The sequence below is a fragment of the Watersipora subatra genome, chromosome 2, assembly GCF_963576615.1.
Source record: "Watersipora subatra chromosome 2, tzWatSuba1.1, whole genome shotgun sequence".
Classification (NCBI taxonomy): domain Eukaryota; kingdom Metazoa; phylum Bryozoa; class Gymnolaemata; order Cheilostomatida; family Watersiporidae; genus Watersipora; species Watersipora subatra.
Genome location: NC_088709.1, coordinates 19,461,918 through 19,485,290, shown reverse-complemented (window position 1 = coordinate 19,485,290; position 23,373 = coordinate 19,461,918). Strand labels below are relative to the sequence as shown.

Genomic DNA, 23,373 nt, shown 5'->3' with positions numbered 1-23,373 from the left:
CTCTAGCTAAAGTAACACTCACTAATCAACAATCAAGCGTAACTAGACAAACAGGAAATCAATCGAAAGTCAACAAAAGGAACAGTCATTTCCTCTCGTTACATCAGAGCAAAGAAACAGCCAATAGCAAAACTGGACCTAATGGTAGGCTTCCGAGCTTAGCTATGCGGAAGCAAAAAGGCAGCAACTCTTCAAATAGAAAGCTAACGACGCGAAAGCCTGTCTTATCTCATCTTTGCCAGCTACAAGATCTTGTACAATTAAAACCTATAAAAAAGCTAAAGCCAGTTGACCCATATTCCGTATACTTAAAATATAACGGACAGCAACAAGTCATTGACTGTAGTACATACGTCAGTCACGCGAGGAAACCTTCAAACAGGAGGCTAACTGAATCCGACTAGCCATTCAAGCGACGTATCTGAATTTTAGATGACAAGCCGGTTTACACCTGTAGGGACTGGTGCAATAAAGAGGTGGCTTATACAATGACCGACTGTTATCTGTTAATGGCTCGTGTAAACTGTGAACATCTCTGATAGTGAACAGCAATCCTGCTGCGAGGAAAGTCAAGGAAGTAATATTTTATACACACTGTATTTGTAGTCATCAATCATGGACATCGCAGGAGGTTACACATTTATGTATACACTCTGTATGTGTACTTGTATATCTCTTCCCTGATATGTATTTAGCAATGCGAAATCAACCATACTATACATAATGAATGTCTGAAGGCAGCCTACTCAAACAGCTATAGAACCTTGGGAGGTTATGGCTATTTAAAATAATAAACTTGCCTTCACCTGCAATTGAATTGCGTATAAACAGGTATGAAAGACTTTTTCCATGACAATAGCTATTCAAACACAAATAAACATAATTACTTTTGTATTGGCATGTCAATCAGGCACTTGATTACACCTATTGTTTCACAAGCACTCTCCACACAAAAACATGAATAGAAGCAGGTGGTCGCACGAAGCTGCCAGTGATGTGCTACTGGCAGCGGACATACCTAACTTCTAGCAACTCGCAAAAATTCCTTTAGCAAACACAACCATAATAATATAAATATTATAACACGACTAACCAGAATAAAAACTATTTTATAAGCTACCATGTTGAAAGATATTGTCAAATAATAAAAAAATTGATTGTCCCGGAAGGGTCAAGGTCATTCGGCAAGGAAAGTTTCGAAACTATCACCTACAAATGAAGTAACGAAAGTGGGTCAGAGACAATGACATACCATAACAGCCATGACATCTACTAAAAACATAAAATTACAAATAAATTCCTTATATAAACAGCTCTATAAATCAATCTTGTCCCAGCCACAAAGCCATATTTTCTTGATTGAGTGCTTATGATATGATTCAGATTTATTGTGTACAGTTGTAATGAAAACAAGGAACCATCACTGGTAAGTACTCATCTAACGGTGACAGATAATTGTTGACGAAGCAACCAGATCGATGGGAGAGCCACAATAACCCACTTTAGCATGTTGCGAAATAGTTAGTGATCACTAATTGCTATAAGTCTACATGCACGATGCTGTTTTTACTGCACAAAGCTTACATGATGAAATACATTCATGGCTATGTATGAGTACATATACACTGTGTGAAAATAATTCTCTGCAACTAGCTTCAATGGTGCTACCTTGACATCAGCTATATACAGTGGAGGCGATGAAAGATGGAACAGAAAGGAAGGGGGGTGAGGGAGAAAAGGCTGCGAGGGGAGAGAGAGAGTGGCAATAGCTGAGGAGAGCAAGAGAGTTGAGATAGAGCTGACAACCAAAGTGTTTTAAGATTTACACAAGTGAAGCATTAAAATATCCAATTACCCTGATTTACTGACGGAGTTGTTCATCCCTGGCAATTTTCTAATCACTAATTTCTGATTCCATAAATTCGAAGGAGTCGTTAATACAACTGAGTTGTAAAATTTTCGATTTTAGAAGTTTAACAAAAAAGTACTGTCATAACAGAGAAGAAATAATGACTATTATATAGAAGTAATCCTTGGTTGCCATTCAACAGAACACTATCATAAGCTTCTTCCGACATCTATGACATTATAGTTTGTAATGCTATGGTTACTTTTAATAAAAAATAGTGATTCTGAAAATTGTTACCATAAATAAAGCCCCGAACACCACATGACAGATGTCATTCAAACAAGTGGCAGCTTGCACTACTAGAACTAGCATCTTTCACTTGTAGCGATAGAAGCTCTCACTCATAAAGATGACAGATGTCACCCAATGAGATGGTAGCTGTCACTCATAGACATGACAGCTGTCACTCATGGACATGGCAGTTGTTACTCATGAAAAAGATATCTGTCACTCATAGAGGTGACACTGTCACTCATAGAGATGGCATCAAACACTCATGGATATGACATCTATCAATTGTAGAGATAATAAATGTCACTCATACAGATGACAGCTGTCACTCATAAAGATGACAGCTTTCACTCACAGAGATGACAGCTGACACTCATAAAGATGGCAGTTGGCACTCATAGAGATGGCAGCTGACACTCATAGAGAATACTTAAAACACATAAAAGTGTATAACAGCTTACCGGAATTTATGATAGAAAACCATCATTCAACATGAACAGATAGTCTACCAAATCGCATCATCTCGCGATAAGGGTTTAGTAGTTTGTTTTGTTAATTTCTGATTGGTAGGTGTGACCATTTCTGCAAACTGATTGGCTGCAGTTGACAGGTGATATTGATTGGCAGTAGCTGCAGTTGTCATCTCTTTCAGCTTTCTGTACTGTTCTATCAGGTCCTCTGTGTCATCTTGGTGTGCCTGTAACATTCATTACATTACATTCATTCTTTCACATCATTACCACCAATCAGAGAAAAGACCAAACAGTTGTTACAAGCTCTCACAACCATGGATTGCCTTATCGTACATAAATCTATCCTCACAATCAACATCTAAAAATTTCATGAATGCAGGAGTAGGTGAAACTCTAGAGCCGGTCACGGAGGTGTGTGTTTGTCCGTAAAATTAAAATGGAATACAAGGGTGATAACTTCAATGTTTGACTTACTACAGAGGATGGCTTTTCTTCATTTCTGTTGACACCACTTGGTTTGCAATTTTGGGATAGATCGAATGGCGGCATCGATGATGGAACGAAACCACTTGACTCATGCAGACTGGCTTCATAGGGCAACAAGTCTAATAAATCTGCATCAACCTCTAAAATGATACATATTTGTTTAGATATAGTCGTACAAACTAGGGTAGGAACCAACGAGGTAGCAGAAGGTTCCCATGATCATCGGCAAAGAATCTGCAAAGAAAACTGATAGTCCAGTACAATGTAGTAGGACTATATGTTAGTCAGTAGTGGTAATCCAGCACATTATAGTAAGACTTTATGTTAGTCAGTAGTAATAGTCTAGCACATTGTAGTAGTACTTACTATATGTTAGTCAGTAGTAATAGTCCAGTACACTGTAGTAGTACTTACTATATGTTAGTCAGTAGTAATAGTCCAGTACACTGTAGTAGTACTTACTATATGTTAGTCAGTAGTAATAGTCCAGTACACTGTGGCAGTACTTATTATATGTTAGTCAGTAGTAATAATCCAGTACACTGTGGTAGTACTTACTATATGTTAGTCAGTAGTAATAATCCAGTACACTGAGGTAGCGCTTACTATATGCTAGTGAGTAGTAATAGTCCGGTACATTGTGGTAGTACGTACTATATGTTAGTCAGTAGTAATAGTCCAGTACACTGTGGTAGTACTTACTATATTTTAGGCAGCAGTAATAGTCCAGTACACTGTGGTAGTACTTACTATATGTTAGGCAGTAGGAATAGTCCAGTACACTGAGGTAGTATTTACTATATGTTAGTCAGTAGTAATAGTCCAATACACTGAGGCAGTACTTACTATATGCTAGTAGATAATGAAAGTCAAACACAATGTGGTAGTAGCGGCTGTTAGTCGGAGGTGAAAGTGAAATGCTCTATAGTAGTGCCAGCAGTAGGTAAGTAGTGATAATCTAAAAGACAGAGGTGGTAATAGTAAACGTGACTGGTAGACTGTACCTACCTGTTTGAAAAGATTCAGCCATAGGAGAATCTATGAATAAAGGTTGCTCATCAAGTACACTGTGCACAAGCTCTCTGCCCTTGCAGGCTGCTCTCTCAGGTGTCACCATATCTCTGCTCAAGCGCCTTGCACACTCCGGTGTCCGAAAAACTTGCCCTCGAAGTGACCTCTCCATATCAGACCAATCAGCTGGTTTAAAGGAACCAGTGGGAATAGTCGAGCTACGAGGTGACTCAAATTCAGAGTTTTCTGCTAACTCGCCTTCATGAGAACTGGTATGACTAGAAGAGCTGTTTGTCTTGGAACTGGCGTCACTGTAGCTTGATCTCTCTGTTGCTAAAGTGTCGACAGTTATTATGTTTTCCTCATCCGAGAAAGCATCTGTTGACAATAACATTTGGAAATGACAAAGACAACAAACAACAAGCAGAGCTGATATTGGAAATGGCTTAAAGTTCAACGCTGTGTGTAGTGTAGGTTTGGCTTAATTAAGAGTTAATATACAGACGACTGTTAGTGAAGACTCCGACAGATGACCCTGATAAATGACCCTGACAGATGACCCTGACAGATGACTCGGACAGATGACTCCGCCAGATGATTCCAATAGATGACTCTGACGGATGACTCTGACAGATGACTCCAATAAATGACTCTGATGGATGACTCTGACAGATGACTCCAATAAATGATTCTGATGGATGACTCTGACAGATGACTCTGACAGATGACCCTGACAGATGACCCCAACAAATGACTCCGCCAAATGACTGCAACAAACGACTCCGACAGATAATTCTGACAGATAACTCCTACAGATGACTCTGACAGATGACTCCGATATACGACTCTGACAGATGACCCTGACAGATGACTCAGACAGATGACTCTGCCAGATGATTCCAATAAATAACTCTGACAGATAACTCTGACAAATGACTCTGAATTATGACTGACAAATGACTCTGACAGATGACCCAGACAGATGAACCCGACAGATGACCCCAACAAATGACTGCGACCTATGACTCTAACAGATGACTCTGACAGATGACTCTGACAGATGACTCCAATAGATGACTCTGACAGATGATTGGGCCAATTAAGAGTTAAAAGAATTCATTTTTAACTAAATGCAAAACTGCCAATGATGAGAAGCAAGAGACAGCCTCCCTTTACTTGATCCTACCTGGTTTACTAGTGGCGCATGATGTCCACGGACAAACACAGAGTGAGAACATGCACTCGTGCAGCTTTGGTCATAAATTTGTGCTAAGCCGCTGCCATACTATCAAATATTAGGCTAACCTAATCCTATCTCAGACAGATCAGCCCTCACCTTGTGCACTTCCAACATGGGAGGCAAATATTACTTTCCCAGTCTTGTTCTTGTCTTCTCCCATACCTAGAATACTTCTTCCCCTCGTGCCAGACATACTTGTATCAGGTGTTCGACCTATTTTATCTCTCTTAACGAACCCTGAAACACCTGCAAGGAACAAAACCGTCAATGAAATGCTGACAAGTTCAGAGAGAGACCTAGTTCAACTTTAGTGGTCTATATAACCTGTTCTTAACTTTAGAGGTACATATGACCTACCCTTAGCTATAGATGCCTGTATGACCTACCCCTAACCTTAGAGGTCTATATGACCTATCTCAACTTTAGAGCTTTATACGGTATGTGAAAATGCACCAGATAGCCCAGGATCCTTACCTAACTCGTCCAAAACATTCGGCAGACTATATTCACTGTCTTTTAAACTTTTGCTCAACTGCTCTTCAGTGGGAGACACCCTATCCACATCTCCAACCTCAATTATAGTCTGAGCAATCTGTAACAAGGCAAACATTGGTTAAAAGTCCGTCTAGCTCCATTGATGAAACATTATAATTATGATCAATAATATAATAATATATAATATACTTATAATTATGATTAATGTCTCAAAAAGCAGTCAAATAGGAGCAGAGAGGAGCGAGTAGGGTACCTACTCTGGCTGCCAAAACGTCGCTAGGTGACTCAGCATCTCCTGACTCTGGACACGATCTCCCATTTTGATATCTTCTTTGAGCACTGCAAATGCACCACAACAGTAGTAAATTGTATTATTAATAATCCTTCCACACACTCGAGGTATATACGTAGTACATGTTAAACAGTGATGAGTTGACTTCAGCATTCAGTTTGATATGATACCTTGTCCAAGAACCTTTAACAGATGTTGGGGTGGTGTCAGATAGCGCAGCTTGACTTCGCAGTAGTACTGGACTATCACCATCCCTACAATGTGTTTATGTAATGAGTTCAGAACTAAAATTATTACCTTACTAACATAGCAGAGATATGATTCTCTACAACTTCCTTACACAAGTGATTTTCAACCATTTTTGAGCGTGGCACAATTTTTATATTTATAAAATTCCAGGGCACTCCATCAAACCAACTGACACAAAATGAGACTTCAATGCAGTAATACATGCAGTTAATAAGTGTTTTAATGTATTTATACACTCGGTGTGAAACATAGGCCTGTTTTGATGAACAACACAACACAGATATCTTACAGTGAAAGTAAAAAGATATGCAAAGATTTTAGCTATTCTTCAAAACCTCCGAATAATTTCCAATGCGGAGAAAAATTACTTTGTGTAAAGGCCCATGCACACTATCGCTCAAATCAGCAATTAGCTGTGCGATTGACCGCAACGATAGGCAGCTATGATGTCATTTTGCGGTGAGCGGCCAACGTAATGGTTGCTAACGACGATGCGATGGACTTTCGACATGTTGAACTTTGACACCGATGATCGCAACTGTTAGCATCTTGATTGGCTATTTGTTGATCACTTCGGATCCAATTTCAACAGTTATGAAGATTGGTGTCAGTTCATATTAACAAGCATGGCAAAGAACTACGCTCGTGATGAATCCCATAATCAGATAATTAAAAGATAATAGACCGACTCGCGATATCACAAATGCAATTTTGTAATTTTTATTTGGTTGTTAGTTAGCGATCACCTACAGCTAATCGCTCATAGTGTGTACACCTTATCGTTGGTGATGATGTAAAAACAGCTAATCGTCGCAGTCCATCGCACAGCTAAACGTACTTCATATCAGAAAAAGCAAATAGACAAACGGAAAACCCCCCTGATAATAGGAACGAAATTAGATAAAATTCTTAATTGATAATTTCCCATGGCACACCTGACCGTCTGTCAAGGTACACTAGGGTGCTGTACACACCTGACCATCTCTCACAGTACATTAGTATGCTGTACACACATGACTGTCTCTCACAGTACACTAGTGTGTCATGGCACAGTGATTGAAAACCACTGTTTTACGGACTGAAGTAACTATTTATTTAAAGGTTGACTTGCAACAAAATTCACATTACAGTTATTTGGTATCAAAAGATTCACCATGTCTTACTCTGTTGTGTTGTAGGTGTCAAATACGTGGAAATGTGATTACCAGCTCTTAAAAGCTCAAAAACGAAAAGCCGCCATAGATTGGAATCTGTTTATTTATCTGACATAGTCATTCCAGTTTGGTTACCGTCTTGTCACGTATGTTCTCACGTGAATTGAAAGGCCAATAAAAAGCTTAATGTAAAACTTATCGTAGCACTAGTTTATGACAAACAATTCGGGTTTTACCAAAGACCCCGCATCAAATATAGATGCTCGCTACTTTACAGTTTTCTTTCGGCATTATTCAATCGTCAAGTCGTAATCTAATCAAGTGACCCAATACTTCACAAATAATTTTTGCAGCTCTTTTCGATTATCACAGGTAACCAACAGGCTCGTCATGATTATCAGACAATGATGTATACTCCTTCGAGGTAAGGTTAAAAAGTTTAACGATTTTTCATGGTAAGTTATAAGATATCAGTGCTAAAAGTGACAGCATTACAATGACGATAAAACAGACGCGTAAAAACAATAGACATGGTTTTATTGAATGCGTGAAGTATATTTGTGAGAATATTTCGACGAATGAGGTTGCATGAAAGTGTAAACAGAAACCATCCTCTAACAACTACGTCCCATTTGAGCCGTTTTGGAAAGAGAATCCAAACTACGGCTGTCTCGTGTGGCTGCGATTAACTGTTCGTTTTTTGAGCTTTTAAGAGCTTGTAATCACATTTCCATATATTTTGCACCTACAACACAACAGAGTAAGACATGGTGAATCTTATGATACCAAATAACTGTAATGTGAATTTTTTTGCAAGTCAACCTTTAAGTAAATATGAATGAATAGTGACTTGCATTGAGGTTGAAAAAGGAATGACATGAGTTGTCTCGGAGTGATGAGAATAATTAGTGGCTGAAGAGAGAACCCGCTGAAAGAAACACAACTGTTACAACTGAACAATGTTTGTAATATCTTCCAATACCAACATAAATACTCAAGTGGTTAGATAACCTCTAATAACTCCACAATAAACTGACTATATCCAGAACGGACGGAACAAAACTACCAGACAGCAACTATGGGGACTTGGCAGTCTGGTGCGCCATCAGAGATTGTCATGTGTATTAACTATGTGCATAATTATTCCCAAATGCAGCTGGGTGGTCGAGTGGCAAGGATGGTAGCGTGTGTGGGTGCTAAGTTAAATCTCTGGGTTCAAATCCCATGCAATACAACCTCTGTTTCTAACATCTAACCGAGGCTTCGGACAGACAGACAGACATGACTCTGATTTCTCAACCCTCCCTCTAATAATAGTGGCAGTCAATTGGAGGTGGCAATCAAATAGAGGTTTTACGGTATATGTTGGCCATATTACTCAAGCAACCTGCAACTTTATCGCTATTTTAACACTAGACTCGCAAGAGGTATGCAAATCAATAAAAAAAAAAGACACCAGGTGCTCACGGTGTATCATCGGGGGAGAAGACTCCTCCCTCACTGGGTGGTCTATCCTTGAGCAACCGTGTCATCTGCTTGCTGCCCACTCTGGACACCTGCACTCTGGCATTGTTAACTGCTGGAGAGTTGTGCCCATTCCGTGAACTCTCTCTGCAATAGATACAATATCAGCACCGTCTATGGTAAGGTTCCAATTTAAAACTGTAACACGAGTCATTAAGGCTGGTTCACATTGTATCGCCGTTTGCCAGCGTTTTCCTTTCGGCGTTGATCATCAATTATGTGAGCCCTGACGCAACGCGCACACGCCGGGAAAAATTGCAGCTGTCAAACTTTCCCAATATTTCGCCGAGCTTCGATGACCGCTTTTCAAATTTGAACCATTTCAGTGATGGTAATTCGCGGTCGCGGATAGCGTGATTTATTCATATCCATTTATGATGGTCGCTGCGAGACTAGTATTTAATTTCAGCACGCAAAAACAAGGAGGTTTCTTTGCGAAAATCTAAAAAGAGAAATGGGAACACTACGCTACGGAATATTTGTGTTTGCAATAGTGTGAACATCGTCGATGATCGCCGAAGTATTGTGGCATCAATGCCGAGATATGGCGATATAGTGCGAACCAGCCTTTAGGTAGGTGATTAACTACCCACCCAAAGGACAGATCTCCGAACTCTCCACCATTCCTCGGCAACAACCTCCCCTGAGCGAGGGGAGATAAGATTGGACCTGATGTTGAACTATTGTCTGGTGCCTGATTGGTCAAATCTTTGCATGCCAGTCTCTGTGGCTGCATAGACTTGTTCACAGACTTCAAAATCCTCGAGAGTGCCTCGGGGGTTGACTCTGCAATCAAAGCCGAGTTAAGAACCGAGGCAACAAGCTGCACAGAGTCCTGTGGTGGAGGGCTTACAGTGATTAATATTCATCCTATTGTAACAACATCACAACGTTGTCAAACAAACTGCTGATCATGATAAACCATTTCATAGATTCTAGATTTTCATGTGAACTAAAATCACCTGCAGCACATGCATTGATTAGCTATACAGCAGCCAATCCTACAACGTAAACAATCCGTTCTGAGAAAGTTTAAGTTATAAGGATTTCACCTCAAAAGAACCCTAAAATACATGTAATGTACCTGATCCATCCGACTCTTCCCATACTCACCTCATTGGCTCTTCACGAAAGAAAAAAAAACTTTCTGACTTAAAATTAAACTTTAAACTTACTGAAAACTTACTTAAATTAAACTTAAAATTTAATGACTGTAAAGTAAATGTGGTATTAAAGGTTTGTATCAACAACCTTTCTCTTTGTTCTCGTCACTTTCACTTGGTTCAGGGTTTATGATTACAATCATGAACCCTGTTGACCCATTGAATTACCATGTTAATGTTAATTTAAATTGACGTTTCACTGCTTTTTATAAAGCAAGATCTACGCAGCAAAAAACAAAAATAACTGCACTCACGACTCATGCCAGTGTTAATGTTTACTAACTCAACATCTTTTCGTTAATAGGAACCATTTTTCTTGGTCGTTAACTGATTGTACATAAACATAACTGACGTGTAAAATAAACTAATAAAATAACTTAAAAAGAAAAGAACTTACCTCGATGTGATGTAGTTGGAGTAAAACTGAGCTGGGTGGATTGCAGATCAGCCTCGGATACCTTGCTAGAGTCAAACACAAGAGGAGGAGTGAGAGGCTGTAGAGACATCCCTAGCTGCAATGTATGCATATCTAAACATCTCCATAGCAACTGCTGACTTTTACGCAATATGCTAAAGACTGCAGCTGGCAGCAATCAGTTACTTTCTAGTGTCTCACAGGGCCCTCATCAGACCTACCATACAGTAAGCCTGTTTACCCACAAAAGTACATAATTTCACTTGAAACATGTCAGACATGAAAAGACCGATAGTTTAATTAGTTTCTCTATTAGGAAATCTCACTTTGTGTGTGCGCGCGCGCGTGTGTCTGCATAAAGTCGTAAACGCTATGCATTTTGACATTTTTTGCCCAATTTTGTTTAAACTTCATCACACGAATACGCTCGGTGCCTTTTGCCAAGTAAAGCAAAATATTTGTTTCCAAAACTCCGACTGGTTCCTGAGCACCAGCCCCCTAAACACTCGTCGGATTAGAAACTGAAAAATGCACCTTCACATGCACTAAGGACAATTGCTAGTATCGGTATATATAGGCCCAAACACAGCTACTCGAGACATATGTCAGGTCAATGATATAGATAATAGAAACTACACTCTGACCAAATCGGCTGAATAAATGCAAGTAATATCTTGATACTGCCAATCAAACCAACCAAAACTAGTAAATGCTGTTCCATCTCTGCTACCTTGGCTGACTCTTGCCAATTAGCCAAGTTTCATAGCATTCCTAGGAGGAGGACAGAGACATACCTTACTACCATATGTACTCTGTTCCTGCTCCTTGCCGTAATGCTTGGATTTTAGATCTCGAACAGATTCTTTAAGCTCTGGTATCAGCCGATCGTGCAAATCCCTAGCCAGCTCCCTGCATCCTTGCAGCTGAGAGTGTTGCCCATGCACCTAAAATAGAGAGCCAGAATTATTGACTACACCTGTTGCCACTTCCTGTTAGAAGGCAAATAACTCCAAACATAGCATTAAGAATGGAAGCATGTCTATCTGTTAACTGTTCGTTCTGACAAAATAATATTGAGAAGATGCACATACTTTGGGTTGAAGATCTTTCAGTTGATTAGTTAAATCCAACCTGTCAGCCTCCTCAAATTTCTCCAAATAAAGATGCATACTGAGATTCCATAAGTGTAAAATGCTACAAAATATAATCATCATTAAACAAGAGGTAACAACTCTTAAACAGGCAGTACCAATCCTTACATAGAAAGGTAACAATCCCTAAAGGAAGGCAACAATCCCTAAGACGAGGTAACAATCCTTAAACAAGAGGCAAGAAATCTCATACAAAATGTAACAATCATTAAACAAGAGGTAGCAACTCTTAAGCAAGCAGTACCAATCCTTACATAGAAAGGTAACAATTCCTAAAGGGAGGTAACAATCCCTAAAGAGAGGTAACAATCCCTAAAGAGAGGTAACAATCCTTAAACAAGAGGCAACAAATCTCATACAAAATGTAACAATTCTTAAACAAGAGGTAACAACCCTTAAACAACCAGTACCAATCCTTACATAGAGGTAACAATTTCTAAAGGGAGGTAACAACCCCTAAACGAAGGTAAAAATCTCTAAGGAGAGGTAACAATTCTTAAAGAAGCAGTATCAATCCTTATATAGAAAGGTAACAATCCCTAAAAGGGAGGTAACAATCCCTAAAAGGTAACAATCCTTATAGAGGTAAAAACTCTTAAACAAGAGGCAACAATCCTTAAAAAATTGAGACTAATACTTACTTGAGGTAACAATCCCTAGCAAGCGTTGGCAATCCATAAACAAAAGAGACTAATTCTTTACAAGGAAAAAGGCCTCTATAGACATGTCATCAACCGACTTGTACGCTGCCAGCTCTCGCAAAATGGAGTTATAAATCGCACTGAAAAGTTAGAGCAGGTGTTCCCTCTGACCCTTATTCCTTCATGATAATATCACAGCTAATTTGAAATCTTTATATACCCATTCTATGCCAGGTTGACAGGTTTCATCAAGTTTATTAATGCTAGTATACTATAGACAACAAACATTTGACTAGTGATAGATAAGAAACTAACCTCAGTAGATCCAGCTTCCCTGCTTTATAGGTATTGCCTATGTCTCTCTGCAACAGAAAGTCTTATGGCTACAGCTATAAAAGATCTTTCCTTGTCCTATCTCTCACAAAGCAAGAAGCCAGGTGTAAAGTAAAGCTTTATGATTTACAAAAATCATCACAAGATTCAACTGAATATTGCAAATAGGCAATTCGCGATATACCGCGACGTTATTATGTAAAAAAAACTTGTAAAATTTTGTTAATATCTTTTTGCATATTTTAAATTAAAAAGAAACTGTTTTGTGTTTGTCATAATTAGAAAACTTTATTTCATGAATGTCCGTGTGCATGAAAAGCCTTGGAATGAGCTTATTATAGAACTAGAAGGTCAGGGCGATTTAGTTACAGTATCGCTCCCTTATATCGCTTATAGGATTGGCGATATATCTTCAAATGGTGGCGATTGTCAAATCGTCTACCTTAACCCTTTGGCTGGGTTAAAGCCCCCCAAAAACCACCAACACTGGTGTAATTTATTTTCGAAAATTCAATAAAATCGATATTTGATGAACATGCATAGCTCAAATCTTAAATTTATTTCTATGAACAAAATTTTTTGTATATAAACATTCATTCACATATCTACTACTAAAAAAAATGCAACCATGTGCAATTGTCCCTGTATGAAATGCTTGGAAGCATTTTTTTTCGGTAGAGTCAAACGCTATAACGTAGCCGTGCGAGCCACCATAACGATCGTTTTCTCTGTATATTCCAAGTATATTAAAAGTCCAAAAAGTTTACATCACTTCTATCATTTGAATTATTTTTATTCTGATCAGATAAAAAAAATCACTAACGATCACAGGATCAAATAATCTTTTATTTTACCGTTTTGAAAGTCGAGCCGATGTTGACTGGTTTTTCCAACTTTTATTCTTTTCCAAGGAGGCGCGATTTGTTTAGCTTTTAGCACAAAGCAACGCCTCTCAGATAATCATTTCATATTGTAAATCATCGACCGATATCTTGTTGATGATATTTAAAACTTACTAGTGTTCATATCATTTGTTTAACGTTACTAGGCGACAGCTTTATAAACATCTACCGAAATCGACATAAATGTCGTTTCCCCATGCAATCGGTAAACAACATTTTGGTCGTTTCCCATGCCAAAGGGTTAAAAATCGTCACCAAACAAATAACTTGTCATATCGTGAAGCTCTAGTATAAAGACATACCTAAAAATTTCAAAAAGACACACCTTGAGCAGCTCTCGCTCACACTCTCTCAGTAGCATTTCGGGTACTCGAAGGTCGAGGGCAGCTGCATCCAACACGTATTTGTTCACAACCCCTGAGAGAATTGAAGATACAACTTCCTGTTGAGTGACAGAAGATGCTAGAAACCCTTCAACTGTGTGCCATAACTCTCTTACCTAGAGAATGCAAAAACTTGTCGTTATGAAGATGTTAATGCAAGTATTCAGATAGCTCCGCTAGAAGAATTGAGTTATTCAAATAACCGCACTTGAAGAGTTGTGTTATTTGGAGAACTGTCTCTGTAGTACTGAACTATTAAGATTACTTTGCCGGTAATTCTATATCAATCATGCAGATAACTTTGGAATTAGTAACTTGCGAGAATTCTAGTAGTAGAGTTGTGTTATTCAGATATCTCGCCAAGTGGTGTCATTTTATTAAAACAACTTTCTCAGTAGAAATCTATTATTCAGATAACTCTAGCACTAGTGTCCTATTATTCAGGCAACTCTCTATGTAGTGTCATGTTATTAAGATACCGTTCATGGTAGAGCTCTATTATTCAAATAACTTAACCAGTAGTGTTAGGTTGTTACTATAACTCTCTCAGTAGTATCTTATTATTCAGATGACTACCACTAGTGTCCTATTATTCAGAGAACTCTACTAATAGTGTCCTATTATTCAGAGAACTCTACTAATAGTGTCCTATTATTCAGATAACTCTACTAATAGTGTCCTATTATTCAGATAATTCTAATAATAGTGTCCTATTATTCAGATAACTCTACAAATAGTGTCCTATTATTCAGATAACTCTACTAATAGTGTCCTATTATTCAAATAATTCTAATAATAGTGTCCTATTATTCAGATAACTCTACTAATAGTGTCCTATTATTCAGAGAACTCTACTAATAGTGTCCTATTATTCAGATAACTCTACTAATAGTGTTCTATTATTCAAAAAACTCTACTAATAGTGTCCTATTATTCAGATAATTCTAATAATAGTGTCCTATTATTCAGATAACTCTACTAATAGTGAACTATTATTCAAATAACTCTCCAAGAGAAAGATTGTAAAAAATCAGCGGTTGTTAGAACTAGAAGAGAGAAAAGAAATTAAATGCAAAGAAAAAAGGTATACAAGACAGTCAAAGCAAGGTCAAGGTAAGACCTGAAACAGACTTATCACCGACCTTTTTAACCTTATCTTTGCGATTGACACTCTCAATGTTTGTATCAAACACTCGACCGTGTCTGGTAGATAATGACAGGTTTTTGCGGGGCCCATCCCTCCGCACTGGAGAGCTGAAGCCCTTATCCGCATGCTTGGCAAGCAATTTCTCAATCTCTGCTTCACTCTGCCTCAAGTCTTTAGACAGCCTCCGATAATCCTGAACCATCACACTGCAGCAGAAACACAAGTTTTGTGAAACAGGATAATTCAACAGCTCTCAGATATATCTAGATATTCTACAAATCAGAGTAAGGCATGGATAAGTAAGATTTCAAAGACATGAACCGAAAGAAACTCGACGTGCAAAGAAACAGAGAAATGCAGGCTCTAACATGTAAGAGATGAGCTTTGGCCAGTTGTTGAGCTATCCACACAACGATCTGTCTTACCTTGCTGACTTCTGCCAACTTTTATGTAAAGACTCTCGTATCTGAATCCTTTCGAAAAACCTTTGGCGGTGCTCTATAACAGAGCAGTACAGGGCTTGTGTCATAGCTGAGGAGAGATCCATATTCTGAGGGGTAAGCAAAGGTCTCCTCAACATATCTTTTTCTTTTACTCCTTCAACACAGATGAAAAAGTTCCAGTCACCAAACACCAGTGCCGGGTAGTTTGTAACATTGCAACTGTCAAAAGTTTCATTCTATATTAAATATTCTGTAGCAAATCTAAAGGTCATATACAAAAATGGAGGACTAAGGCTACAGATAACACTTGCCATGCTTCTGTTTCATAATCTGAGTGAGAACATAAGTAGAAAAAGCAAATATGAGATGGCAGAATCTGTCCCCTCCGGGCGACTGGAAAACTGAAGGAACAATTTTGGGAAGGTGAGCATCTGGCTCATTCTAAAATAGAAACAGCTTATAAACAATGGATGCAGTACAGCCATCATAACTTAGTGTCAGATAGCTTTGACTCGCTGACTTATTCTAGTATTCCTAAGTACGTACTTGTATCTACCCAATTCATCATTGCCTACAATTCATCATTGGCACTTGCTACTGCATGCCAGATAACAACCATATGATGATCGTGACAGTTGAATAATCGGTTTAAAATTTTCGAAAACAAACATTCCCGATCAACGAACATCTTATTTGCTGATTTACAGCTGACAGAAAGCATTAGGTATAAGGCCTATTTGCAAAGGCAAAGAGAGAAAAGCAAGGAGGATGAAGGCAAGTGGACAAACTCCTGTCCTAAAGTATACCCATAATGTACATAGTATACCGATTTAGTTAAGTAAGCTGGTGAAAAATGAACAGACAACGATTTGATGGAATTCAACATTTATCATGAAAAAAGCTACCGACCTCACCTGTGCTATTTGAGAAAGCCAGCCATTGCAAACTCTCCTAAACATCTGCTCTCTCTTTTTGTCAAGAATTGGCCAGCAGTCCCTGCCAAAAAACCATGATATCCCCATTCACTCGTGTTACAACTAACATATGGTTCACCAGCATATCTTAGCCAAAACTAAGATGGTACCAGGGTAACAATAAAAGGACAAATGTACTACGCCACTTGAAATGAAAAAGTCTAACCAAACATCTGTTGATCTGCAAAGATGTGATTTGATAACTTCAACCTATCTATATAGATAACCCCCTAATACTTGCTGAAGCTCGCTAGCAATTAGTTAGTAGTTCTGAAAGCTATGGTTGCCCTCCAGCTAACACCATTAGAAAGAGACAATGCTAAATAATAATACTATCTAAATGTGCTCCATAAACACAAGTAAAATCATCAATATGTTGAGTGAAGTAAAACAGACGTATATAAAGATTGTTCTTAGAGTTTTTAGACCCAAAGAATAGCGTGTTACATTTAACCTATTGGAAAAAAGAAATATTACAAGTTAAAAACAGACTTCTAAAAGCATATTTGGTGCTAGATGATATAGCCACCATAGCATAAAAAACCTATATTGGGTTACCTGAATTCCTCCTTAGCTCTTGACGGGCTCAACTTTGTGAACAGAAAGTATATGACTACCTCAAAGGCACTCTTGTTAGGCACCTTGAACATATCCCTAGAGCATCAAACATAAATGCATTAGATGAGCAGAAACTCTCGATAATGCTTGCTTTATTGAAATCCTTAGATATTTATAAACTAGAATTCGTGAGTGTATGAAATTCAGTCGTTTTAATCCTTATAAAATCAAATGTATATACATAGTGAATGAGTTAAGACCTTTTACTTACACATTAAATGCAACCACTTTGTTAAAATGGTTAGGTGAGGGAGCTTTGCCATCGAATCCTAATAACAACATGTTTGTATAAAAGACTTGTCTCTTCTCTCCTGCTGACGACATGGTTATGCCTATATTCTATCTTGGGACACTGGCGAAGATTTGCTAACCCTCTTATTGTTTCATGAGTCTCTCAAACACGATCACTATCTAAAATTAACAAAAAATAGAATTCAATAATGCAAGCTAAAATATACATCTACCGTTATTTCTATTTTTCAGCCAACTCTTAGCAAATTCTACTAGTCTACCAGTATAATTTGTTTTGGTTCAGTTTGCTACAATTTAAAATGTATGATCGGCTAAAATTTGTTATAGATCAAATAGAAAGGTTTTTTTCGAGGCATCTGTACATGACTTTAAAATTTTTCGAGACAATGCTAGTTTCTGTTGTTAAACATTTTCTAATTTTTCTAATTGCTGGTTTTCCCTTGCAGACTTCCAGAAGGGGTAAAAGGATGAGGGAACTTACTTTATTAGAAAAAACCAATTGATCTTATATTTTCTTTTTTGCATAACAGACTAACTTTTTTGGAAGAGCTGTTATGAAATGGTTTAACATAATTCGCTTATAGTTCTAAAAAAATGAGTTGTAATACACTGAGCTTCTTATTGCAGGTAAATAGAGCCATTGACGTTGTCTTGCATTATAAGAGTGATCAGCTTCATCAATACTAGTTAAAATCAAGCGAGATTGCTGTACTCTTGTTAAAAATTACACCTAATTAATTTTTTCCTTTCCTGTGGTGAATCAATACCTGTATGTGATCTAAGTTTTGAGAATCCGACAATCATTTTGACGTTGAAGATGAACTTGAAAGCCTTAGCTTAGATGTTTTCTAATTTTTTATATTTTTTTTAAAAGTGGGGTCTTGTAAGCAACAAGCTTAGTTTTAGTATTTGCTATTCTAATTTTATTTTAGGACGAACCAAGCCTGAAAGCTGACTATCAATGGGTACAATCCTGCATGCAACAGTCTATAACAGCACCGATTGGCAACAATAGCTGACGATGTCTACTGTTGTTGCGTTCATTGCTATATTAATCACGACCCTCTTGAAGACGTTGAAATATTACTTGTAACAAATGTCAATGAATGATTACAAGTTACTACTTATAAGTCTATTCTGTAAGAATATTATAGAATTTTGTAACGTGGTGAATTAGTATTCTAATATTAGTTAATATTTGAATGGCTAAAAGAAAGCAGACAATAAACTGAGCAAATAAACAATCTCCTAAAAAAACTTCTTTTTATTTTCAAATTTGTTGCATAAACTACTTTAGCTAAAAAAATGTTCGGTTTGGGGATTCCTAATTGATGAACAGTTGATACATTTATGGTTTAAAGCAAGAAAAACGTTTTCTATGTCAAGGCAAAGCTTTTTTAAAACGGAAATTGCTGAATTGGTCGCCAATACAATAACGTAAACAATCGCTATAGACAAAACAAAATGTTATTTGAACCGATGTGAACAAGATACGACAACTCCAAATATTCTACATTTTGTCATTTATTGTATGATAAAAATACTCGATTAAAATTAGTATCAGATAGCTTAGGCTTGTTTGCAATTTTAACTTTCTTTTAAAAATTTTAGTTCAACTCATTTGTGCCTCCTCATAAAAAGTAGTTGTATCTAGTTAGATTTGTTGTTTAAACGGTTAATAGAGGAATGTCTCACTTTTTAATAGTAATATTTTTCATTTGTCTTTGTTATTTGTCATTTTCAAGTGTCTTTCATTTGAGCAAAATAAAAAGCATGAAAAAATACTTTTCTTGGCCGACAAGTTGTTATTAGCATAAACTAAGTTTGTTAATAAACATACTAATCACTAAAATTTATGTATATTTAACAAGTTTGAAGTGAATAACTATTTTTTTGAACTGTATGAAGTAAAACTAAGGAGCATATCCATTTAAGTATTATAATAATATTGTAGTGTAATATTGGTAGCTGGTAATATTGTAGCGTAATATTCTTATTGGTTGGTAATATTGTAGTGTAAGATTCTTAATGGTTGGTAATATTGTAGCGTAAGATCCTACCAATTGTTTCTAGCATATTTTATTATTGAAAAGTTTTGTCTCATTTGCCAGCACCTTGGATGCTCTGTCTTAAGTTGGGTTTGCTGAACTGAACTTCATACGTACTTTGATTGGACAGCTTTTGTGGCAATTTTGACTGAATTGGAGCAACTTTTATATCAGGTGCTAATTGTAATACATTATTAAAAATATGTGATAAAATCAAAGTTTACTGATGATTCAGCAATATTTTATCAAAATAGAAAAAGGTTTTTATATATCCAGAGCCTCTCTCAGATTCAAATATATTTGGAATCTAAAGATGCAGTGCAACATTGTTACATCTTTTCTAACCAAATCCGTGTTGACAAGAATGATATTTTTCATGGTAACTTAACTGTAGGCCTATATAGGTAACTGTATTTATCACGTTTGTTAGGGCAGGGATGGCCAAATGATTTTGGTCATGATTTGCTACAGCCAAATCTGACAAGTTAAAGATCCACAACGAGCCGAAGATGTACATTTTTTTTACCCTATATAAACAAGCAATTATTTGTGTACATCTTAAAACAAAGCGTCAAATACGATTTTGAAAACTTTATATACATAATTTGATTAAAAATTATTAAATGAATCAGCTGTAATAAATTTGTTTGATATCAGTGAGAAAAATGATGAATTTACAAAAATTCTAAAACGTCTTTTTAAACCAAAGTTTAAAAAGAAACTTTAAAAATACTGTTTGAAAGATTTGAAAAGTTGAAAGATCCACAAAAAACTACAGAGATCTGGATCTAGATTCGCTATTTGACCATAGCTGATACAGCGCATAGTAACAATGAATGGTGGGCACTGAACATACCAGTCAAACGGTCTTAGCTCTAGATTAGATGGAAAAGTGTGCATCATCAGATAGCATGACTCAAAGTTCGAAAGCTAAACCAGCACCTCTATCATGAAGCCTGAGACAAGATTTATCGCTACTCTCTCGCTCAGTTAAGCTTTTCATTTTCCGATATCAAAGAATTGCAAGTCTTCAGTTTGTAAAGGTTCTGCTGACACCTTCTCATAGAGCTCCAAACATTCATTAGAAATAATTTCTGTAGTATGCTTTTAGAGCATGATGTTATGCTGGCTATAAGCGGAATATTTTCTATAAGCTTCCTCAGTGTACTGAAATATTCTCAACATTTGTAGGTACACGGTTTACCAAAATCAAATGCAGTTCTTCTGGTGCTCTGTATGATACTCGCACAAATTCTCTTTTTGTACTCACATTTTCAGCTTATTTTGATGGTGTCAAAGATGACTGACATACAAAGCACCAGGTTCAACCACAGTTGTGAAGATTTTTCGACATGTTTATGCTAACATCCTGTATGAGCGCTAGGTTACAACATATTTCATTTCTTGAGCTCAGACTTCATAAGCATATCTATACATATAAATCTCAATGTGCGTTCATCCATACTTCCGTCTGTCCAGGTTGAACTCACAACCTCCAGTTGTGCGGATATCTATTTATCCAACACATTAGACTGTCCAACTTGCTATACCATGGATCAAATTTACATGTAGCACATACTTTTAAGACATGCCAATCTTTAATCTTTTACTGCAACTTGCTTCATGTGTAAAACCATGCCAGAAAAAAATCCATGAAGCCATACCAGAAGAAAAATGCATTCTCATAAGGAAAGAAAAATGCTTAAACTCATATAGCCAACAGGACTATTGCAATCAGTATAGATCTGTAGTAGGCACTGGAGCCAGAACAGTATAAATTACATAGAAATAAACACAGTCAACATAAATAGCACAGTTCACAGAAATAAACAAACAGCTTGATTTAAAAGTTAGATTGGTAAATGTTGTGTTGATTATTTGGATTTAAAGTAAATTTCCTGTACAAAAACTGTTTTTATTACTCGTGCAACCCCGGGCATTCACCTAGTTAAGCTCATCGGCATAAGAATTTATAGCTTGAAGTCCCTGGGCGTAAAGATTCACCTTAGAAGTAACTACTGTATTTAAGACTAGTTTCTGAGGCGACACTTATTTGTCCTCTATTAATAGTGAGTCTAGAAATGACAAACATAAATAATTACATCAGTCTTAGAATAATTAGCTCTTATTCCCCTTCTTTTATTCGAATTGAGATTTTAAAGTTTTCTGAACGATGGTTTTGAGTGTTGGATTATCCTTGACCCCTTGAGACAAGACAGGTTAGTACAATCATCAACACATAACAATGGCAGGCTTGAAGTATTACTAAATCATCCTTTTTATATATTATAAAAAACAATGATGACAAGATACTACCTGGCAGCAGTCTTACCTTTACTGGTTGTTTGTTCAACTTTCATTCATTTACCTTTAGAAAGATTAATGGATCACTCAGAAAGTTAGCAAGTAGCCTCAAAATCTTACTCTTGACTACAATATCAATAAGTTGATAAAACAGGCGATCCTGCCAGATAAGAGCAGAAGCCTTTTGTAAGTCAAAGAGAGACCAGCAATACTCTGTTTGAAGGCCTTTTCATGTTTATCTGTTGTAATAACTTTACACAAATAGGAGACTGTGCTGTTTTCTCTTTTTAAACTTTTTTCTTATCTTTATTTTGCAAAAAAGTTATATTTCTACTAATTAATGAAATAAAATACGCATGCACAAGCACGCACGCTCGCTCGCACTCACTCACACACACACGCACAAACACACGCACACACACACACGAGCTCACGCATGCACACACATAATTGGTTGTTTTGCATTTTCCTGATTGGCTGTTTTTTAAAATGACAGACAGAGAAGGTCATTTACATTACTAGAATGCCGGCACTGGTACTCATTTTCTTTTCTTTTAGTACAAGTAGATAATTCTGGTCTGTTTACGGGGTAATATTTTTCTAACAAGCATAGCGTACATCTTTCACACAAGTTAGTATATGGTTTAATATTTTAGTGAAAGTATGTTTCCACTTTTATTATTACTCGAGAAAAGGCTCAGAGTTTTGTTCTAATTGTCTTAAAAACTTGAGTATGGTTTGGGCTTTTACAGACCTTTTGGTGTTTCTTATGAGGCATGGCTATCTACCCAATTTCAATTTATTTTTTAAAAACTTTCAGACCTTTCGTCAGTTGTAAGTGTGCTAAATCACCTCTGTTTGGCTATATCTACGAAAAGTTTGTATATAAGCCATTGAATTGAATTTTTAGGCTATGACGCTTTGAAGACGCACAAATACGTTCATGCACACAGTAAAAAACTAGGTTTTCTCATTATTACCAGAATTACACCACAATTGATTATCTTTATACTTATTGGAGCATAAATGATGCAAAAGTTTACTACAGGCTTCATATAGGGATTCCACAATACCTTTTGTGTTCCTATTACAAACTTATTAATATACTTATAGTACCATAATAGAGTATTGTGTACTAATATTGTGGGTACGTGTATCTGAGTAGTGGCTTTGAACTAAGATCAAAAAATCATTCCTGATGTAAAAATCAAGAGATTTCACTGTTGAAATACTCTTTTCATTTATAAATTGATTGGTAGGCTGTCTGTTGGGTTTAAGCTAAGAACTGGCAATTTGGATAAAAAATTGGAAGGAGTGAACCACGAGGGCAGTCCACACAGAATGCTGACATACTTGTTCACAAGGGTAGTGACAATCCTCTGCATAACAAAGTCTAGTACAATATTCTGTAATAGCAGCGTCGCTGTGTTTTTGAGTGATATAAGTAATATCAACGCACTCAACAGGAAGTTGCAGATTTGCCGAGCATCCATTTCAATAACCACCTCACCTAAACCTCTAAAGGAGCCATAATG

At 37.0% G+C, this 23,373-nt stretch overlaps 1 protein-coding gene across 1 annotated transcript; it reads right to left on the bottom strand.

Moving 5' to 3' along the window:
• Positions 1 to 874: 874 nt before the first annotated feature.
• Positions 875 to 17,609, bottom strand: LOC137387462 (HAUS augmin-like complex subunit 6). Its single transcript, XM_068073891.1, has 21 exons — positions 17,446 to 17,609; positions 17,175 to 17,270; positions 16,557 to 16,638; positions 15,954 to 16,083; positions 15,625 to 15,796; positions 15,195 to 15,405; positions 13,995 to 14,168; positions 12,750 to 12,796; positions 11,734 to 11,836; positions 11,437 to 11,586; positions 10,625 to 10,739; positions 9,658 to 9,850; positions 9,008 to 9,151; positions 6,308 to 6,391; positions 6,103 to 6,184; positions 5,825 to 5,942; positions 5,447 to 5,596; positions 4,108 to 4,488; positions 3,088 to 3,239; positions 2,602 to 2,837; positions 875 to 1,209 (listed from the first exon to the last, which is right to left on the bottom strand). The coding sequence occupies exons 1-20, from the start codon at positions 17,556 to 17,558 to the stop codon at positions 2,646 to 2,648; spliced, it is 2,889 nt and encodes a 962-aa protein (XP_067929992.1). The 5' UTR covers positions 17,559 to 17,609; the 3' UTR covers positions 875 to 1,209; positions 2,602 to 2,645.
• Between the last annotated feature and the right edge of the window lie 5,764 nt (positions 17,610 to 23,373).

Bases quoted from the DNA above. Each gene is read 5' to 3' on its own strand.
- LOC137387462 (XM_068073891.1), bottom strand. From the start codon at position 17,558: ATGTCGTCAGCAGGAGAGAAGAGACAAGTCTTTTATACAAACATGTTG. The intron at 6,185-6,307 runs GTATCATATCAA...GTGCATTTGCAG, and splicing joins GTTAAAGGTTCTTGGACAAG to TGCTCAAAGAAGATATCAAA. The intron at 4,489-5,446 runs GTGAGGGCTGAT...TATTGTCAACAG, and splicing joins CCATGTTGGAAGTGCACAAG to ATGCTTTCTCGGATGAGGAA.